The sequence below is a fragment of the Oncorhynchus clarkii genome, chromosome 12, assembly GCF_045791955.1.
Source record: "Oncorhynchus clarkii lewisi isolate Uvic-CL-2024 chromosome 12, UVic_Ocla_1.0, whole genome shotgun sequence".
NCBI lineage: Eukaryota > Metazoa > Chordata > Actinopteri > Salmoniformes > Salmonidae > Oncorhynchus > Oncorhynchus clarkii.
This window is the reverse complement of record NC_092158.1, coordinates 38,481,760-38,504,138: the sequence shown is the minus strand read 5'-3', so window position 1 is coordinate 38,504,138 and position 22,379 is coordinate 38,481,760. Positions and strand designations below refer to the sequence as shown.

Genomic DNA, 22,379 nt, shown 5'->3' with positions numbered 1-22,379 from the left:
TTGTACCTTGTCAGCTCGGGGATTTGAATTTTCAGTTACTAGTCCAAAGCTCTAACCACTAGGCTACCCTGCCGCCCCTTATGACAATGTTATTACGAAGGGACCAATCTGAGAGCAGGGTTATGACGATGTTATGAAGGGACCAATCAGAGGGCAGGGTTATAACGATTTCACAACCAAAATACTTCCAAGACAAGCAAGCACACACATTTTCTTTTGGAAATGTCATTTTCTGGTTATAGATAGCTAGATCGTTCAGAAGTATTGGTCAGACAAATCAATCAGAAAATGCTGACTTCAATCATCAAAAGAGGCCATTTATTTGGACATACAAAAAATAAAAAGTTATTTTCAATTGGAATGTAAGAGTTACAGTACTGTTGTCAAAAACACTAATGTCCCACTCCCGGTTACAATCAGACCCCAAATACATTTTAAATGTTACTGTAAAACATTCAACATCCAACAATCAATAAGACGTTTAGAACCACATATTATTTACAAGAGACACTCATGCATAACAAATACACCTGCCCTGTACACTGTCTATCTTTTATTTGTGTGTGTGCACATGTGGGTCTATATGTGTATAATGTGTCTTCTATGCTAAACTTCCACCAACACTGGAGGCAATAACAATACCAAGAACCACACAACATATAATAATCATTATTTTCTTCTGCATGACCATTATTGCATTATGTCAATAGAAATAAAACAAGGATTCCAGGCAGCATGAAAGAGTAGAGGGGGAAATGGCGTTACCAAAATGTCAAGAAAATGTTATTGTCAGAACTACTACTAACCATATTGCCAACAGCACAGTTATGTGCAACAGGTAAAACACACATGGGCATGCTTACACACTGACATTGCTAGAAAATACACACATGCCCCAGCATTTCACAGCCTTAGGCAAACAGATACATTTTGAAAGTATGTTAATGTATTGGAATAGGGTTTTATTCTCTATATATGAGCTTTGTATTAGAGTCATACTTTAATTGTCTGTTTAAATTGCAACTTCTCTCAACCTTGACCTGCTGTACTATTATCTGACCAAGTGGTGGCAATATTGTACCGCCTGTCACTCGGGAGGAGTATGATGAGGTTTACCCGGCCTATACGCTGGTCTAACGTCAGTTTCACATTTTCTCTCTGATAGCAATGCTCAGAAGTTGGTAAGAGTAAGATGATCCTAGATCTGTGCCTAATGGTAAGTTCTACAGTGTGTGTAGGAGAGACAGTTGAATAATAGATGTAACCCAGCAGATACCAGTAGGCTTGGGGAGATTCATGCTGTTCTGTCACAGCAGCAGTGTTGAGGGTATATAGACACATGGACTTCAATGAGACCATGTCACATAAGGTCATGTATGGTTTGCCTGGGTTGAAAAGGGGTTGAGGGTAAATGCAAGTAAACAGTTTGTGCACCTTTATTTGTGACTGTTTAATTTACCCACCTATAAACACTAGATGCAGATTTATTTACTACTGGAGATGAGCAAAACAGAAGAGGTGAAATTAATAGTAGCTTTTTCCACGGAGGTCTCCAGAGATCAATTGATGTCAATACGTGACATATTCACTTTAAAAGTGCGTTTGTGGGTCCAATGTTTAGTCTGGTTAGGAGCTGGGAGAGGGCTGTGTGACCAATATGAAGGGACAGGCACTGTTCCCCATTGCACAGACAACAACTGTACAAGCATCACTTCTATGTGAGCAGGGTCCCATCCCATCCTGCACTGTATCTGTTCAGACACAAGGGGGTGGACAAGACATCTAAAATGTAATGTATGCTGTGTGTGACAGTCTTCTCATTGAACCACTGAATGGAGTGGGAGAGACAGAGAGAGAGAGAGAGCGAGACCTATGGGCCTGAGTCAATGATCTCTCACTGAATCTTTTATTTTGGGAAAGACATGCACAGCCGACCAAGCCACCTCACGTCAACTTACCTCACGTCAAGCCACGTCGCATCTAAGTCATATCTAACGATAACACTCGCATCAGGTCACATTGACAGTATTTGACTTACCCTCCTGGCTTTACTCTGGTACTTCACTGCCTTCTTGGTGTCAGACACGGCCCTCTCTACATAGTCCACTGAGTGCTCCACGTTGTACTCTATACGATCTATCATCTCCCCCTGAAAAGAAAGAGAGAGAGAGAGAGAGAGAGAGAGAGAGAGAGAGAGAGAGAGAGAGAGAGAGAGAGAAGGTGAACGGCAGAGCAGGAAACAGAAGGAGAGGGATTTCATTGTCGTGGATTTTCTAATTGGTATGTGTGTAGTCTTCATTGTTGTATGTTGGCCAGTCAGTGTGTATAGACTCCTACCTGGCTCTCCACCAGCATGGCCATGTCCATGAACATGTCGTGAAGTTCTCTGATGCTGTTCTCCAGCTTGATGATCTCAGTGTGTCTCGTCTCAATCTCATTCATGGCCTGCTGGGTGATGTTGGAGTCCATGATGATCTAGGAGAGACAGAGACACAGTTTATGTTTCATCACACACTCATATCCACACACAAGTTCTCCCCCTTGTAGGTGTGGCATACTCAGTTGGTATACCACACCTCGCCAACAGAGAAAGTTCATCTGCTAGATTGTACTGTGTATGATTATCTCAGATACTTGCATGTTCTTGTTTGTGTATAGGCTACGTGTAAGTGTGGTCACTCACCCCTGATGTGAAGATGGCAGGGTTGTCACTCTCCAGCATGCTCTCCAGTTCCTCATTAGTTGTGTTCCTACCAGCTACAATAACAAAGACAATCCATAGAGTTGGTCTCCAATAACCAACCTGTAACCAACAGCAATTGGGTATTTTCAGCACAATAGAAGACTATACATTCTGAAACAGCAATAAACCTCAAATTTATCAAACTGGTAATGGCTAACTGTAACTGATGAAGACAGACCGACTGTCATTGTGACAGGCTAAATTAGTATCCTCAGGGATGATCTGTGTGTGTCTCTGTGTGTGTGCACGCACAAGTATACAGTATGTCTTTGTATATGTGTGTACTATACAGTACCAGTCAAACGTTTGGACATACCTACTCATTCAAAGGTTTTTCATTATATTTACTATTTTCTACATTGTAGAATAATAGTGAAGACATCAAAACTATGAAATAACACATCTAGTAACCAAGAGTGTGCAAAGCTGTCATCAAGGCAAAGGGTGGCTACTTTGAAGAATCTCAAATATATTTTGATTTGTTTCACCTTTTTTTGGTTACTACATGATTCAATATGTGTTATTTCATAGTTTTGATGTCTTCATAATTATTACACAATGTAGAAAATAGTTCAAATTAAAGAAAAAAACTGGAATAACTAGGTGTGTAAACTTTTGACTGGCCCTGTATATTCAAGAACACGTGTGTGTGTGTACTTGTCTTTGTGTGAGTGAGTGTGTGTGTTTGTGTGTACAGACGCATCACTCATCACGATGGCAGAGAGTGGGCGCCCATAGCCTCATTCGGGCAAGTAGTCTGGGAGGACGAGGAGCAAAGAGAAAGAACAAGATTTAAGAGAGAAAGAAAGAAATAAAGAAAGAGCGCGTGAGAGAGGCATCAGCGTAGGATTAATCACATGCTAGTCTCTCATCTGCCTGTTTCTATCTCTGCCTAACCCAGCCCCTGGTGGGAGACACATTGTCTGTTTCAACGGCAGTATTTCACACATTTCCTGTTTGAAAAAGCTAAGATGGGGCTGAAAAGATGGATACAGTGCCCTTCGAAACTATTCACCCCCTTGGCATTTTTCCTATTTTGTTGCCTTAAACCTGGAATTAAAATATATTTTTGGGGTGGTATGTATCATTTTATTTTCACAACATGCCTACCATTTTGAAGATGCAAATATTTTTTTTTATTGTGAAACAAACAAGAAATAAGACAAAAAAGACAGAAAACATAACTATTCACCCCCCAAAGTCAATACACTGGGTGATGAGAGGTGTTGGGTTTGTGCCAGACAGTGTTTTCCTTGATGACCAAAAAGCTACATTTTAGTCTCATCTGACCAGAGTACCTTCTTACATATGTTTGGGGAGTCTCTCACATGCCTTTTGGCGAACACCAAACGTTTGCTTATTTTTTTTCTTTAAGCTATGGCTTTATTTCTGGCCACTCTTCCGTAAAGCCCAGCTATGTGGAGTATACGGCTTAAAGTGGTCCTATGGACAGATAGTCCAATCTCCGCTGTGGAGCTTTGCAGCTCCTTCAGGGTTATATTTGGTTTCTTTATTGCCTCTCTGATTTAATGCCCTCCTTTCCTGGTCCGTGAGTTTTGGTGGGTGGCCCTCTCTTGGCAGGTTTGTTGTGGTGCCATATTCTTTCAATTTTTTTTATAATGGATTTAATGGTGCTCCGTGGGATGTTCAAAGTTTCTGATATTTTTTTATAACCCAAACCTGATCTGTACTTCTCCACAACTCTGTACCTGTTTGGAGAGCTGCTTGGTCTTCATGGTGCCGCTTGCTTGGTGGTGCCCCTTGCTTAGTGTTGTTGCAGACCTTTCAGAACAGGTGTATATATACGGAGATCATATGGCAGATCATGTGACACTTAATTAAATAAAGTCCACCTCTGCGCAATCTATGTGACTTCTGAAGGTAATTGGTTGCACCAGATCTTATTTAGGGGCTTCATAGCAAAGGGGGTGAATACATATCCACGCACCACTTTTCCGTGTATTATTTTTTAGAATTTTTTGAAACATGTATTTTTTTTTCATTTCACTTCACCAATTTGGACTATTTTGTGTATGCCCATTACATGGAATCCAAATAAAAATGTATTTAAATTACAGGTTGTTAATGCAACAAAATAGGAAAAACGCCAAGGGGGTGAATACTTTTGCAAGGTACTGTAATAGTTTCTATGAACCACCTGGGTGTAATGAGTTTTTGATGCCTCCTATTACACACATAAAAATGCATTATAACATTTGCTAAGCATTCATAAAAGCATATATGAATTCATAACTGCATAGATCATTTTCTAGGGTATCCACCCACAGAGCGCTTTGGTGATGACAGTTCACTTCCTTATGTTATAAAATACATTTTACCAAGACAAATTTGTTCTGAATCATTCAGTGGGGTCTTTCTCTAACATACAGTTGAAGTCTGAAGTTTACATACACTTAGGTTGGAGTCATTAAAACTCGTTTTTTAACCACTCCACAAATTTCTTGTTAACAAACTATAGTTTTGGCAAGTCGGATAGGACATCTACTATATCTATATCGATATAACCTAAAAGGCCGCTCAGCAAGGAAGTAGCCACTTTTTTGAGAAACGTCCTCTGGTCTGATGAAACAAAAATAGAATTGTTTGGCAATAATGACCATCGTTATGTTTGGAGGAAAAAGGGAGAGGCTTGCAAGCTGAAGAACACCATCCCAACTGTGAAGCATGGGGGTGGCAGCATCATGTTGTGGGGGTGCTTTGCTGCAGGAAGGACTGGTGCACTTCACAAAATAGAAAGCTTGGTCGCAAATGGGTCTTCCAAATGGACAATGACACCAAGCATACTTCCAAAGTTGTGAAAAAATGGCTTAAGGACAACAAAGTCAAGGTATTGGAGTGGCCATCACAAAGCACTGACCTCAATCCTATAGAACATTTGTGGGCAGAACTGAAAATGCGCGTGCGAGCAAGGAGGCCTACAAACCTGATTCAGTTACACCAGCTCTGTTAGGAGGAATGGGCCAAAATTCACCCAACTTATTGTAGGAAGCTTGTGGAAGGCTACTCAAAACGTTTGACCCAAGTTAAACAATTTAAAGGCAATGCTACCAAATACTAATTGAATTGAGTGTATGTAAACTTCTGACTCACTGGGAATGTGATGAAAGAAGTTAAAACTTGAAATAAATAATTCTCTACTATTATTCTGACATTTCACATTCTTAAAATAAAAGTGGTGATTCTAACTGACCTAAGACAGAGACATTATACGAGGATTAAAATGTCAGGAATTGTGAAAAACTTGAGTTGAACTGTATTTGGCTAAGGTGTATGTAAACTTCCGATTTCAACTGTACACTACATGGCTAAAAGTATGTGGACACCTGCTCGTTGAACATATCATTCCAAAATCATGGGCATTAATATGGAGTTGGTCCCCCCTTTGCTGCTATAACAGCCTCCACTCTTCTGGGAAGGCTTTCAACTAGATGTGAACATTCAGCCACAAGAGCATTAATGGGTTTGAGGTCAGGGCTCTGTGCAGGCCAGTCAAGTTCTTCCACATCAATTTCAGGAGGTAGGAGCGAGGAGAGGGACGGAAGCTATACTGTTACACTGGCAATACTAAAGTGCCTATAAGAACATCCAATAGTCAAAGGTATATGAAATACAAATTGTATAGAGAGAAATAGTCCTATAATTCCTATAATAACTACAACCTAAAACTTCTTACCTGGGAATATTGAAGACTCATATTAAAAGGAACCACCAGCTTTCATATGTTCTCATGTTCTGAGCAAGGAACTTAAACGTTAGCTTTCTTACATGGCACATATTGCACTTTTACTTTCTTCTCCAACACCTTGTGTTTTCATTATTTAAACCAAATTGAACATGTTTCATTATATATTTGAGGCTAAATTGATTTTATTGATGTATTATATTAAGTTAAAATAAGTGTTTAGTATTGTTGTAATTGTCATTATTACAAATACATTTTTTTTTTTTTTTTTAAATCGTCCGATTAATCGCTATCGCCTTTTTTTGGTCCTCCAATAATCGGTACCGGTATCGGCGTTGATAAATCAGAATCGGTCGACCTCTAGTTGGCACTATGCATTCGGGTAGGTAGGGTTCTCCTGGCATCCACCAAACCCAGATTTGTTCGTCGGACTGCCAGATGGTGAAGCGTGATTCATCAATCCAGAGAGCGCGATTCCACTGCTCCACAGTCCAATGGCAACAAACTTTACACCACTCCTGCCGATGCTTGGCATTGAGCATGGTGATCTTATGCTTGTGTGCAGCTGCTTGGCCATGGAAACCCATTTCATGAAGCTCCAGACAAACAGTTATTGTGCTGATGTTGCTTTCAGAGAAAGTTTCGAACTCAGTAGTGAGTGTTGCAACCGAGGACAGATGATTTTGCCGCTCTACACGCTGTGAGCTTGTGTGGTCTCCAGTACGGGCAATTCTACTGCCAATGTTTGTCTATGGCGATTGCATGGCTGTGTGCTCGATTTTATACACCGGTCAGCAACGGGTGTGGCTGAAATAGCTGAATCCACTAATTTGAAGGGGTCTCCACAAAGTTTTGGTCATGTACTGTAACATTAAGCAATAAGGCACAAGGGGATGTGATAAATGGCCAACATACCACAGCTAAGGTTTGGTCTTAGTACCTGAACATAGCACATAGCCGTGGTATATTGGCAATATTTCACAAACCCACAAGGAGGCTTATTGCTATTATAAACTGGTTATCAACGTAATTAGAGCCGTAAAAATAAATGTTTTGTCATACCCGTGGTATACGGTCTGCTATACCACGGCTATCAGCCAATCAGCATTCAGTGTTCGAACCATCCAGTTCATCCAGTTTAACATTATATCCCAAAAGTTGGATTTCGTAACCCAATACATCCGATAATAAGCACCGACTTCTATTGACACAGCGGTGCAACTTTCTCGCCAAAACTTTTGAGGATTTTACATTTTGTGGTCGTCGTCTTCCAAGGGTTACAAATAGCAAAATTAGCATGACACCAGCTGAATTAAATGTAAAAGGCTTTGGAAATAAAAGCTTGCAGTACGCTCAGTGGTCTGTTGACATTATGGTGGAAATTACAAGATTACGTTATAATGCTGTTATTGCATCAAATGGTTGTTAGAATGCTCATCTGTGTGTGTTCTACTGAGGATGGGCCTCTGGAAGATTTACCATGTCTTTGGGTGATACCGCATTCCAGAGCATGAGTTAATGTTTCAGTACTGGGGTACCAGGGGGAGATGGCTGCAGTATGGAGTTGGGGTCCAGACACTGGTCTCTACACACAATGAGGACTGCTTTCACACACAATGAGGACTGTTTTTACAGCAGATACCGTTTGCTGTGAATTATAATTATTTTTCATACAAATCTTAACCTTGTGACCCATTCAATACATCTGTTGTGTGTCATGTAGATGAGAGGATGGAATTTACTATAAAATGCGGTGGCTCAAACCAAGCTCGTTGAGTTCTCAGTGATCACCTCCAGGGGCGATTACCGACTAGGGGCGGGATTCACAAAACATTACTTACGAAAAAACTTAAGAAGCTGCTTAAGACAAAAAAAATAAGAAGTTCATAAGATAGTTCATAAATGTCTTCTTATGTGGCATTTGTATTATCTTCTTATGTGGCATTGACATTAGTGACGTGCTTGAAATGAATAAATAAGCCTATGTAACAGGGATGATAGGATTTGGCCCACTATAATAAAGTGTTGATATTTACATTTTATTACATTAATTTCTTTGCTTTATGTCTCGAGAATAAAAACGTTTTAGTTGGCTCGCGAACCCCTTATACACACACACAAAAAACAATTTTTCACACATTATAGCCAGACTAACATTAGCTACTGTACATCAAAATCAAAAATGGATAACCAAGGAAAGCGCAATAAAAACTTCAGCAAACAAGAGCTTGAAGTGATGGTGGAGGAAATATCAGCCAGGAAAAGGTTGCTGTTGGGGAGACTTGATAACTGCGTGGTCACTGCAGACACCAAAAAGACAGGATGGGCGAGAGTGGCCGACTCTGTCTATGACTTCGGGGGTATGGCAATGGACAGTGAAGCCGTAAAAAAGTGGTCCGACATCAAGTCGGCTGCTAAGAAGAAGGGAACTGAGAAACCATTAATGTGGACCAGCTGGAGGAGAAGGTGTCGTCCATGATAGGAGAGGTGGTAGAGGGACTGCGCAACCAGTAAATTAGGTAGCTACCTTAGCTTGCCAACGCGTCCCGACGTAGCCAACAACATAGCTAACGACGTTAACGTTAGCTAAATTAGCCAAATTATTCTTTGCAAATTGACGAGATTACGCTAGCTATTTAACACTTCTAGAATATTGTAATATATTGTTAATTACTAGCTAGCTAGATAATGCATGTTTAATTTGTTTTCTTGCTGTATTTAAATATCCGATAGCCAACTGTGTCTGGTGCAATAAATCCTTAATGTTTACAAAAGTATCCATTCGTCTCAAGACAAGGGTTTAGCTGTCCTAAAGTTAAGTACATTTCCAAGAAGAAATCCTAAAGCATTGTTTTCATGAATCCCCTTTCTTAACCTTTTTCTTAGGAAGAAACTTAGGAAAAACCTTAAGAACATTTCCATTAACTGTATTAAGGAATAGCAACTTTGCCTAACTTTCTTCTTAAGTCTATAGTTAAGGAAAACATGGCAGTTAAGAATACATTTCTTCTTTTTTAAGAAGGTTTTGTGAATCCGGCCCAAATGTTCTTCTCTGGCCTCCATTGATTTACTCGCCCCTAATTTTGACCATCCTACATGGATAAAAACTCCAATAAATTGTGAACAGATTATGATAGAGACATGAGGTTTGGACCAATGGCTTTCTTAGAGGATTATGTACACAATTCACATATTTACCCATTGGTCAAAAGATTTTGATTGGACACCATATATATTCCTACAGAATAGAATACAACTTTATTGGCCATTGGTTAAAACTGATATTGGTCTTCTGACCTTCCTAACACCCCCATATACACACACACACACACGTTGCGAGGCACAGGGTCAGCAGCGGTGCAGTGCCCCTGGATGGATAGTATTTGTGTGAAGTTAATAAGTGCCTTGCTCAAGGGCAACAACTGGAGATGGTCATTAGAGACCAGTAGCCTTCTAGCTGCCAGTTCAGTTGCATTCCCATTTTTGTATTTAGTCCGGCTCAGGGCTTGAACTGGTCCACCTCTCTAATCTCTAGTCTACCGCCCAAATGAATTACACAGACCATATTTGATTAATACAGTATGGACTTTTTTGTTTCACTCAGTAAATGTGTCTTAGTGATTGAATTCATCCAAACAAGAATCCATAGAAACTTGTTGTAGAGTTCCATCATGGTTGAATTACAGATTTTTAACACCATTACTATTGGAAATAAAGCATGCACACGCAACATTGCTTCAAGGGATTTTTCTACAGCTTTCCAAAGAAAAGTGCCTGCTAGCAAAACACAGAGATGTGTTGGGGCTATCTTGTGACAGCAGTTGGCAATAGGAGGGCCTAATCCACTCTTCCATCCAGGGAAAACTGATACTCTGTAACCTTAGTGACCGACCCTGTGAGGATTTAGCATGGCAGCTTGTGACAAAAAAAGGCTACAACATGCGATGGCTACACACATACGTACAAAGACACATGTAGACACACTTGTGCAAGCACACATACACACATATAGACATAACACCCTGAAAACAGACCTCTGCCTCCCTCCAAGTGTCCTTCTGTCCTCCCACTTCTAAATCCATCCAACCTCAGCCGCACCCAGTAACAGTCCCTGTCTCTTTCCTCTCCCTATTTGGGCTCAGGGCTGTGTGCAGGCACTCCTTCAAGAGAAGCTGAATAACTCTCACATTTGTCAATTTAGAAACCTTGGTTGGTTAGAGGTAGCAGGTAGTGACAGTATTATATATTTTTCAACATGTTAATCTGCATGGCATAACATCTTGGTCCAGCTAAATTAATGAGTGTGCCCTTTCACTAATTGCCATTGAGAGGAGTGAGTGTCATGATTGACTTATTCGGGATTGGAGAGGACAAAGGTAACATCGGCGTGGCAACCCAGCGCCCAATCAGGACACGGCCAGTGCGTACCCACGCTTAGACAACAATTTTTGCATTTTTTTTTGTTGTGATTGAGGTGTGAGTGTGTATGTACAGTATATATATATATATATATATATATATATATATATATATATATGTGTGTGTGTGTGTGTGTGTGTAAATACACATTTGTTAATGAGTGTGTGCACACACTTCCACTATGGATCGGTTCACCAAGGCTAACCCTTGTTCCACCCCCTCATTCTCTCTCTCTCCACTGCGGGGACCCAGGGCTATCAACACCACCTCCTCATCTCATCCCCTAGCCTAGTCAGCCTCCCACTCACAGGTAAATGGTAGATTCCCACACTGCCTCACATGACACTGGAGAGCAGACAATGTGGTAGTGACGATGCAAATAGAGCAAAGGTCAATTTGACAGCCATAGAGAATCTTGTATTTGCGGGTATCAACAAAGTGTATACCCCTGTAGACTATGCATAAACACTATGACTGTACAACAATCTATGGCTTGGTATGATGTCTTACGGTTGTTGATAACGCTCCTTTCGATTCTTAACAATATTAAATTATTATTTGACCAGGACGTCTCTCTCAATTTTTGGAAAGAGACCTGTGAGAAGTGTAGGCCTACAATGCTTTACGACTGTTTATAACACTCTATAGCTATGCATAATGCTTTATGGCTGTGCAGTGTGTGTGTGTATATGTGTGGAGGTTCAGCTGCAGGATTTATGTTGTGTGTGATGCTCTGCCTGGTTCAATATTGACTTAGTGCTGCTAGCACTTCCTGGCTGCAACACACCTGCAGCTCACCTGGGAGCCATGAAAAAACACACACACACACACACACACACACACACACACACACACACACACACACACACACACACACACACACACACACACACACACACACACACACACACACACACACACCTTGTGAAAGGCTGGGGATTTAGACAGGGAAGTCACAGAAGCTGGCTCACATGCCTGTTTAATCAACCTCAACCTTTGAGGGGGGAGTCCCTTTGATACCCATCTACATATTCCTTGTTTGAAACGGTCAATAAAACTGAATTAAAATGTCATGCTTTTTCCAGGAGCAGACTTGAAACACAGGCTAGCAATTGCATGACTTCTTGAGACAAATGAACAAACCCATGTTGACAGTTGGATTCATATGAAGTTTTATTATCAATACACATGTACGGTGGCAAAAAGCATAAGCCATAACACCATGATGCTAATGTAGAAGTTTTAGATGAAGGACCAAGAAAAAGAAGAATCATCTAACCACAAGAAGCTATTTTGGTATCCCCACACTTCTCCAATAGTGAAACTTGTTGGAGAACTCAAGAGGAGCTTGTCTCTACATCTCTAATCACTTCAGAGTCAATCTTTCCCCATTCTGCCTCACGTCATTTGCTTCCAGCCTGAGTGACTTCAGTGTTTATATTATATTCTGCTCAATAAACCCCTAAGGGTGTTATCTCCTCACTACCGTCATCTGGAGCTGAAATTACAGTGCGACATACACACCTCCAGCCAGAGAAAACCGGAAAACTGTTTCGATGATCGCTTCAAGGTTTATTAAACACAGTCTAAACTGCATGAGTGAGTGGAGAAATTCATTTAAAAAAGGATATTAAAATGACGTCGGTGCCCTCACCTTGTTTACTGCTATTCCCATGATGGCTTTTTAAATTAACCGGATCAATATCTCAAGCATTGGCTTGATTTCCCAGTCACTCTCACACACCTTTTCCGGAAACAACAAGGTTCTACCAGATGAAACAATTTAAAGAGCGTCTTAATACATGAGGCGATTCTCATAGCCCTCATTATGCAAACCACACCAGTAAAGGCTGCTGAGGAGTGGACAGCTCAAAATAATGGCTGAAACAGAGCAAATGGAATGGCATCAAACCATGTGTTTGATGTATATTATACCATTCCACTGATTCCGCTCTAGTCATTGCCACGATCCCATCCTCCCCTATTAAGGTTCCACCAACCTCCTGTGAAACACACACACATTTGCAAAACACACACACACACGGGTCACCAATGGGGTTGTCCTGATCAAAGTTGACTACACAGCCCTAAAGTTTATATGATCTACCTGTCTTCCATTACTCATGAAACGCGGCCTTGAATCATGCATGTGAACAGATGCATTCTACATAATTATATGCTAATAAAATTAGCATACACATCAACACCCAAACCATTATGAATCCCAGCCACTATTAAGAATGCATAAAATAAGCCTCCCGGGTGGCACAGTGGTTAAGGGCGCTGTACTGCAGCTCCAGCTGTGCCACCAGAGACTCTGGGTTCGCGCCCAGGCTCTGTCGTAACCGGCCTCGACCGGGAGGTCCGTGGGGCGACGCACAATTGGCCTAGCGTCGTCCGGGTTAGGGAGGGTTTGGCCTGAAATCCTTGTCTCATCGCGCACCAGCGACTCCTGTGGCGGGCCGGGCGCAGTGTGCACTAACCAAGGTTGCCAGGTGCACGGTGTTTCCTCCGACACATTAGTGCGGCTGGCTTCCGGGTTGGATGGCGCTGTGTTAAGAAGCAGTGCGGCTTGGTTGGGTTGTGTGACTTTCAACCTTCATCTCTCCCGAGCCCGTACGGGAGTTGTAGCGATGAGACAAAGATAGTAGCTACTAAAACAATTGGATACCATGAAATTGGGGAGAAAAAAAAGGGTAAAAATAGACGAACAAAATGTTGGATGGGGGAAATAAAGCCAAATCAACCCATTTATTCGTGTAACTATGTACTCTGTAATGCTAACATCATATCACAATTCCTGATAAGAGAATATCAGGCACACACACACAGAGAGAGAGCACACTCACTAATCTCCAGTTGTCTTTGGATGCGGCCCTTGCAGCGTTCCCGGTAGTCCGACTGCGTGGCATTATACTCTGACATCACCTCCACAAACTTCCGAGACAACGTGGAATGCTGGTAGGGAATGATGCAGGATGAGTTTTCCAATATTCACTAGACTAGAGTTACACAGTACAGCAGGGATGGCAACTCCAATCCTGAAAACTCCAGACTCAGATTTGAAAGTCCCTGCTATATATAGCATAACCCACCTGTGTCTTACGTATCCTCAGATCTGCAGACGACCTGCTTAAAGCCTCCTCATGCTCTATGGACTGTTCAATGCCTGTAGGGAACAGAGCGAGAAGGAGAATTCATCTACCATTACCAGTAGCATTTATTCAGAAGGTCTAATTAATGAAGAACCTGGGCCTCGTTTCCCCCAGAGCCTTCGTAGCGTTAAGATCATCGTTAGAACCTTCTTACGATGGATCATTAGTAGCCAAGGTGTTTCCCAGAGCCTTTGTTAGTAACGTGGCTCTTGAAACCCATGCACATCTACGAGTGATCCAGATGAGTGATCCAGGCCACTCATAGAGCAGCCAAAATGCATTGTTAGAGCTTCATTTGACCCCTTTCGTCACAGGAGTAAAATAATCTTGCAGCAGGATGATTTTAATATCTGAATAAATATTTAGAATCGCCGCCAGTGGGCAGCTGGAAGTGGTGTTAGTATATAAAATGCAGTACCGTACCTAATGTACATTGTACTTTACATAGGCTAAATGCAGGCTTCAGCACATCTCTTGTGAATTCTTATGTAGATTATAAAACATTTACATATTTGTAGATGTATTTTTCGTTAAGGGAAATCTGTTGTTTTAGAGCAATTGTTTTATTAAATGTTGAAGACAAGCAATAGGCAGACTCAATACCTGTGTGGTCCAGCAGTTACAGCCACTGACCCGACACACATATGCCAGAGTTGGCATCCGAATCCGGCACACTGCCCTTTGGATGAACGGCAAAGATTATGGCTATTCTGACAAGATACATGTCTCTTAGCCCTAACAATGGGAGACATTCATTTTTTGTTGTTGACCAAATTCGACACTCTCTCATTGACCTCCAAACAAAAACACCTTGCTTGGTGGGTGAACATTTTATTTTATTTTTTAAAACACCATCTGCTGGAGGGAGTCAGATTTTCCGCAGAGTTGGGCCTCTCTCTTCCAAAGTCTATTTTTGACACATTAATGGTTACAGGCTTAAAACAGGAACAACTTAAAAGGTTAGGAGTTTAGGCATTAATTCAGAGTGGTTATGGTTAGGGCTATGCAACGACATGTCTCTGTATCATCAGTCTTCATAGTATTCTTAGTGCTTGCTAGAGCATTGTGCACTGCCGTAGGGCACTGGTCTAAGCAGAGTGCTCCGAGTTCATGCCCAGCGTTGGGACAAATAGCATTTATTTCAATGTTTTCAAGAAGTAAAATGAATCGTCTCAGCCCAACCAGATCGTCTTTTGATAGGCTCAAATACATAAAACATCTTGACAGCTTTAAGAAATAAAATATTAAAAAGACACACACAATACGGGCTTTCAATCCACACCAAAGACCAGAACTATACAAAAAAATATAAATGCAAAATGCAACAATTTCAACGATTTTACTGAGTTACAGTTCATATGAGGAAATCAGTCAATTTAAATAAATAAATTAGGCCCCAATCTATGGATTTCACATGACTCGGCAGGGGCACAGCCATGGGAGGGCAAAGGCCCACCCACTGGGGAGCCAGGCCCACCCACTGGGGAACCAGGTCCAGCCAATCAGAATGAGTTTTTCCACCACAAAAGGGTTTTATTACAGACAGAAATACATTCCTCAGTTTCATCAGCTAACCGGGTGGCTGGTCTCAGACTATCCCGTAGGTACAGAAGCCGGAAGTGGAGGTCCTGGGCACACGTGGTCTGTGGTTGTGAGGCCGGTTGGACGTACTGCCAAATTCTCTAAAATGACGTTGGAGGTGGCTTATGGTAGAGAAATGAACAAATTCTCTGGCAACAGCTCTGGTGGACATTTCTGCAGTCAGCATGTCAATTGCACGCTCCCTCAAAACTTGAGGAATTGTATTGTGACAAAACAGCACATTTTAGAGTGGCCTTTTATTGTCCCAGCACCAGGTGCATCTATGTAATGATCATGCTGTTTAATCAGATTCTTGATATGTCACACCTGTCAGCTGGATGGATTATCTTGGCAAAGGGAAAATACTCACTAACAGTGATGAAAACAAATGTGCACACAAAATTTGAAAAACATTTCTGGGACATTTTATTTCAGCTCATGAAACATGGGGGACCAACACTCTACATGTTGCGTTTATATTTTTGTTCAGTATGTATATTGACAAATTATACATAGCCTAACTAGAAAATGTAAACGAGCATCCACAGTGGAAGAAAGTTTTTCGTTGTACAGTACGCCTACATCTGTCAATCAACTGATGGCCCAAATCAGCTCATCATCTCAACCAGGGAAACAAACAGCCTATTATAGGTTCACACCTTTCATTATGTAACAATGGATAGGCTAACGGTGGTCCGATCGAGGGTAAAAAAAATAAAAAATAAGGTGTTAAACACATGTAAAAAAAAAAAAAAAAAAATTAAAAATGGTTCCTGATTTTATAGATTATCTTACCAGATATTGGACAGACACTTCAGAACAAATTTCCTTTAGATTTTTTGGGGCAGGACTATCTGTTTCATGTAGTGAATTTGTTATTCAATGCTATTGTATGGCCTAATAGCAGTAAGGCCCAAAACATTTTTTATACTTAAAAAATACTTCTTAAAATTCTAAATCAAATGGCAAAATTATCCTTGATATGACCTTCTTAAAACAATTCCATATAGGTTTAGTCGAAACACCCAGCTTAGACTGTATAGTGGCAAAAATAATGGGCTAAATACATGTAAAAACAAAAATAAACATGTTTCCTCATCTTTCTTATCTCTCAGATATAGGACAGACATTTCAGAACACACTTCCTTTAGGGGGGGGGGACTATCTGTTGTTCCATGTAGTGAATCTGTTATTCAATGCATTTGTATGGGCTAATAGCAGTAAGGCCAAACTTTTTTTTCCATCAAATCATTTTTTAAATATAAAATCAAATGGCAAAATGATCCTTGGCATGACTTTCTTTTAAAAAAATCCATACAGCTTAGTAGATCCATTGTCAGTATTGTGAAATATAATATTAAGGTAAGATTTGAATGGAGAAAGCTGATCCGAGGGCAGCGCTGCTTTTCTTTCAATCTAATCAGTATCGACACATGGTCTGACAACGCACTTAGCCAATGAACGTTCTCTCTACTTGCTTGTTTGGGTAACACTTCAAAAGTTGGCTAGTAAAGAACAATGCATCTGGTACAATCATCCTAATGCTGAAGTAACTAGGAAACGAGGCCCTGGTTTAGTTTTTTAAGAGAATCTGGCCAAAGACGGCAACATTATTTAGCGTAGAGAGGGAAGTGTGTTTGCAACATACTTTTTAACTTGGAGCGCACTTTGTTCGCAAACTTCTTTATGTCCGTCATCAGCAGCTCCAGCTCTGCCTTCGTTTCTGTTGATACAGAGTAAAAAAATAAATACAATTTAAATCACAATTTTATCCAACAAAATCAACACGATTGCAACAGTGAGTGTGTTTCGGTTTCTTCCAGGAAAGAAAATAACATCAAAACACCCCAGCCATTTCAACAGATGCTGAAATGGTTTAAACTAATACATCTTCCTGAGAGGGGTAAAAGAATCCTAAATAAACCAAAATAACACATCAAATGGAAGATCAGGGATGCTTTGGTGGTGATGACCTAATTCCTGTTCCTGTCCTGTCCCACATCAGCCAGCTACCAGCATCAGTCATCTTCTCAGTGGGCTGCACAGACTACACCACCCACACAGAGATATGGTAATTTCACCCTACTTCTAAGCCCTATATACAACTTTGGGCTAGGTCTCAATAGTCAAAACAAGTGGATCCCTGTTCTCATATCCTTACCCTAATGATCTAGAATGACTGGATAGGTGAAAGTAACATGTTGGTTTGAGTTCCTACATGTTTCTCTCATATATCCTGTGTTTTCAGCTCGGTGTGGGTAAAGCTCCTTTTCTGTTTTTATTCCTCCTAAAAAATTATGTCTGGAGTAAGAGGAAGGCAGCCACAGCCACTCATCAATTATGAATAGGAGAGTGATGGCCCAAAACCACCACTAGACCCCACAATAGCTTGTTAGTGTAGCTCTGTGTTCTTTATATACTGTACACTCCTTGTAGTCCTCCTGATTTGCAGAAATCAGACTCAACCCCCGTTTGGAGATTTTATTCTCTCTTCTAGAGGCTGAGAGGAGAGACATTCACATAAGAGGCTCCCTTTGGCTCCAAGACAGCTCTGTCTTCAGTGGGTGAGTGTGAGTGTCGTGTGCGTGTGTGCATACCTGTGTGTGTTTGCATGTGTGCGTGCATAAAACAGACCGTCTCTGTTATGGTATGTGTGAGGAACCCTGGCTCTTCTCGCTAATCATGCATCTGATCAGAATGCAGCAGCAGGGGCCTCCTGAGTGGCGCAGCGGTCTAAGGCACTGCAGTGCTAGGGGCGTCGTTACAGACCCAGGTCGAACCCAGGCTGTATCACAACAGGTCGTGATCGGGAGTCCCATAGGGCAGTGCACAATTGGCCCAGCGTCATCCGGGTTAGGGGGGGTTTGGCCTGGGGGGGCTTTACTTGGCACATCGTGCTCTAGCGACTCCTTGTGGCAGGCCGGCCACCTGCAAGCTGACCTGGGTTGTCAGTTTAACAGTGTTTCCTCCGACACATTGTTGCGGCTGGCTTCCGGGTTATGCGGGCATTGTGTTAAGAAGCGAGGTTTATGCGGGTCATGTTTCAGAGGAAGCATGACTCAACCTTCTCCCGAGCCCGTTGAGATAAGATCGAAATTGTGGAGAAAAATGGGGCTCTGACAACTCATTTCTGCCTGCTGTAACCCTGACAACGAGGGTAGGCTGAGTGTGTGGCAAAACAGGGAGGTCAAGTTCATCTGTTGCAGACGAGGAGCTTGTTTGTGTCACTGTCGGCGGCACTTTAATGGGGGCAAAGGTCTTCTCTAACCTGCATTAATGATGCAGGGTTCTTCCTCTACTTCGACAGTGACCTGGGAGCACATAGACGTGTTAAGGCTTAAATACATCCAAACGTCATGACGAGACAATAAGTTGGAGGAAATCTTGCCAAAATCGTCATATCATCAAATAACTGAACCCATGCTGCTCTCTCTGTGTAGCGCTAGGGTAGTGACTGCCCTATTGATCAGGGCAGGGGTGTCAAACACATTTTTCCACAAGGGCTACTGTCACTTTTGGAATTTTCATTGCTCCCTGACTGTCTAGAATTCTTTTCGATTACTGTTAGCAAGCTGGTCGGGTGAATGAAGTATACATGTAGACCCATGATCATTTCTACAGTTTCTATTCATTTTTTTAGTCATTTCAATGACAATTGAGACTGTGTTCCCTCAAAAAAAGAATGATATTTATTTAACTCAAGCCCTCCCGTATGTTTTGACACCAATGGATTAGGTGGTCTAACTGAAAACAAAAGAATGACTACTGACTAGAGAGAGGTAATCAGTATTATTACCTCTCCATTTTATGTGGATTATCTTCCTCCATCCTCAACGTGTCTCCAGAGTGGACACAAATCAATGCAACACACTTCCTCTTGTTTAGGTGGGTTCCATTGAGCTGCTGAAGGGCCAGGTTTCACAAAGTGTAGGTTTGACTGACTGTCTCTCAACAGCAAGTCAGCAGTCAAGGTAGCATTGCCCTTGAGTATTACTCTATGCATTAAACAAGTAGTGTAGCCAATGGACTGTGACAATAATGTCTTAACAATATGGTCATAAGATACTTTTATTCAAAAGAACTTACAATCCATGTTATGCTAGTTGGAGCGCTGAGTGGGTGGGGAGTTGAATCTGACGTGTGTGTGTGTGTGTGTGTGTCCCTTGAGTGATGAAAATGTGATGAAAAAATATTTTTATACTCGGTGACAGTTGAAGAACATGCTTCACTTTGATTCCCCTTATACTCAAAATGGAGCCACTTCTCTAATGACACCAAAACAGATCAACAAATTAAAGCATTTCTCTCTGTACTTCAGTGAAATGTCATACGTGTTACTGTGAATTCAACACAGACACTTTCCTACGCTAGCAAGAGTGCTTTGGTAATTACACCAATATTCATCTAATAAGACTTAATGGGAGATGGAACATTGCATCTCTCTCCAAATGCAACCCAGGGGAAACATTTCCCAACGTGAGTAGTCTATAATTGGAATGTATTAATATTTCACTTGACGTGTCTGTCGATGAATATAAATGCAAATGGAGGCTTTTCTTTTTCCATCAGCGCCTTAAGCCCAGTGGTTCTTCTCTGCAAGGAACCTCTCTGCAAGGCCAACCAGAATGCATTGGAGATTAGTGCTTATTAGGGAAATCTCTTAATTGGCCATGTTTAACAGTTTTTGATTGATAAAAATAGGAACTTTTATTTTTGCGGGGGGGGGGGGGGGGGGGCAAATGCAGCCATGCATAACTACATGTATTATTTTATACAATGCAATTAAATGATTATATTACAACTTCCAAAGAAAACAGAAGGATATTTATACACTAATTAAAATGAAGTTGTGGCACATTGACTCACTAACTTACATACTGAAAGTAAGTGTGGTGGCGTCGCGCACACACACACACACGTCTCTCCAGAGAGTGAGTGACCTTCCATAAACGGTGTGAGTAGCCACCACTCCACACCAACAACACCAAAGTCCTCATGCCAGGGCATTCACATAATGGGCTGTTCTCCACCTCAATTCAACAAGTAAATTCTCCAATTCCTGAACTTAACAAGCAGTGTTTGAGTCTCCTCTCCTTTTCACACATTACATGTGCTCCCATCACTGATAAGAAAACAGTAAGGGTGTGAGAAGAATACATTGCGGGTTGAGAGTAACATAGGGCTTGCTAGTATAGCATGTGGGCTCAACAGATAATAACTCTTGATGTATAACTAGGCTGTAATGAAAGAGAGGTTCAGAGGTAGTATGCTATGACCGTGTGTGTGTCTGTAGGAGGCAAATAGCCTCCTACCATTTCGCAAAAATCTAATTTCATGATCTGTGGAGGTTACCACCTACCTTTTCCCTCTCTCTTGTTCCATCATCTTGCATCCTTTCATCCAGGGAGGAAGAGTAGAGGAGAAGAGTGACTTACTTTCGTCAGGATTGGGGGCAGCCAAGATGGCGCTGTGTTGTCTCTTCACCTCCTCCACCTTCTCTGAGAGCTCCTCGATGAAGCCTCGGATCTCCTCCACCTGGTACAACAGAGAGGGAGACATTATACAACAAGCCCACTCAAGGAGGCCATCCACAAGCAGACCAGGTAATGATGTAGGACCCAGAAAGAAGCCCATTTTTAAAAAAAAGCATAACATCTATACTTAATATGATTTCTGTTTGGACAAATGTGTTATATCACTCAGATTTGGGGAGACAAAATCTGTTAGCACATTAGAGGCCAATTGCCTAATCAAAACAGGCAAGCTAACATAGAGATTTTTACTTGATGTAGCCCATGCAGTCTCTGTAGATATGCCCTCAATATAACTGTCATAAATATATCAAACAGTATTGGGCCCATTCCATTCATTTGGCTCCTGAGTGGCGCAGCGGTCTAAGGCACTGCATCTCAGTGCAAGTGGTTCAAAACCAGGCTGTATCACATCCGGCCGTGATTGGGAGTCTCATAGGGCGGCGCACAATTGGCCCAGCGTCGTCCGGGTTTGGCTGCCATTGCAAATAAGATTTTGTTCTGAAATGGCTTGCCTAATTAAAAAAAGGTGAAATAAAAAATATATATCTATCAGCCCTATCACAGCACACCACACTTAGTTATAGGCCTCAGTGATGTCATCGGCGTGCAGTGTGTGTCTATAGGGAGCTGGTCTAAATATCACTGGTGGAGGAGAGAGACGTTGGTTACGTCAATGTGTATATTCCACCACTACGGACGCTGCACAGTGCCTGGTAGCTAGGGAGATTCTCAGCTGAGTATGGTGCTCCTCTACAGCTCAGCATGGTGTAGTATTTAAGTGTGCTTTTAGAGAGCTCAGACACTGCATGTGGGCAGCCTGATGGGAAAATGCCTGTTAAAGTAGAGGAAGCAATGCCAGGAAGACTTCAATGAGAGAGAGGAGAGCAGAGGGGATTTAAGTTATTATACCATCACAGTCCCTGTGGAATAAGTTGTACTTAGAGCTAAATTAAATTTATGTATTGATTTATCCACTTTTATTTGATCAGGTAACTTGATTTAAGAACACATTGTCTTGGGAATATAGGAAGAGGTGCATCATGGGAGAGGTGAGGGGGAGGTTTGATTAAGCCAGTCGGAGGGTAAGGAATCGGATGCTAAAATAATCAAATCAGCAGGTTCAGAACAGTGCTGTATGTACCATGCTAATATCAAAACACAGATAGATAATTTCTATGGTCCTCAGATAGCACCAAGCCCCACCCCCATAGAGGCCTATGTTTGATGGCTTGATGTGTATCTCG

The 22,379-nt window shown here is 41.5% G+C and overlaps 1 protein-coding gene across 2 annotated transcripts in view; it reads right to left on the bottom strand.

Moving 5' to 3' along the window:
• Nucleotides 1–296: 296 nt before the first annotated feature.
• LOC139423157 (syntaxin-1A-like) overlaps nucleotides 297–22,379 on the bottom strand; it is a 34,497-nt gene continuing 12,414 nt past the window's right edge. Inside the window, exons 3-10 of one of the 2 annotated variants that reach the window (XM_071174857.1) lie at nucleotides 21,037–21,136; nucleotides 17,250–17,324; nucleotides 13,961–14,034; nucleotides 13,715–13,823; nucleotides 2,684–2,757; nucleotides 2,338–2,475; nucleotides 2,039–2,149; nucleotides 297–1,385 (exon numbers count right to left, since the gene is read on the bottom strand). In XM_071174857.1, coding sequence (XP_071030958.1) covers nucleotides 1,371–1,385; nucleotides 2,039–2,149; nucleotides 2,338–2,475; nucleotides 2,684–2,757; nucleotides 13,715–13,823; nucleotides 13,961–14,034; nucleotides 17,250–17,324; nucleotides 21,037–21,136 — 696 coding nt within the window. In that variant the 3' untranslated portion in view covers nucleotides 297–1,370. Of the gene's footprint in view, nucleotides 1,752–2,038; nucleotides 2,150–2,337; nucleotides 2,476–2,683; nucleotides 2,758–13,714; nucleotides 13,824–13,960; nucleotides 14,035–17,249; nucleotides 17,325–21,036; nucleotides 21,137–22,379 lie in introns of both variants that reach the window. The other variant, XM_071174856.1, reaches the window with a different exon arrangement.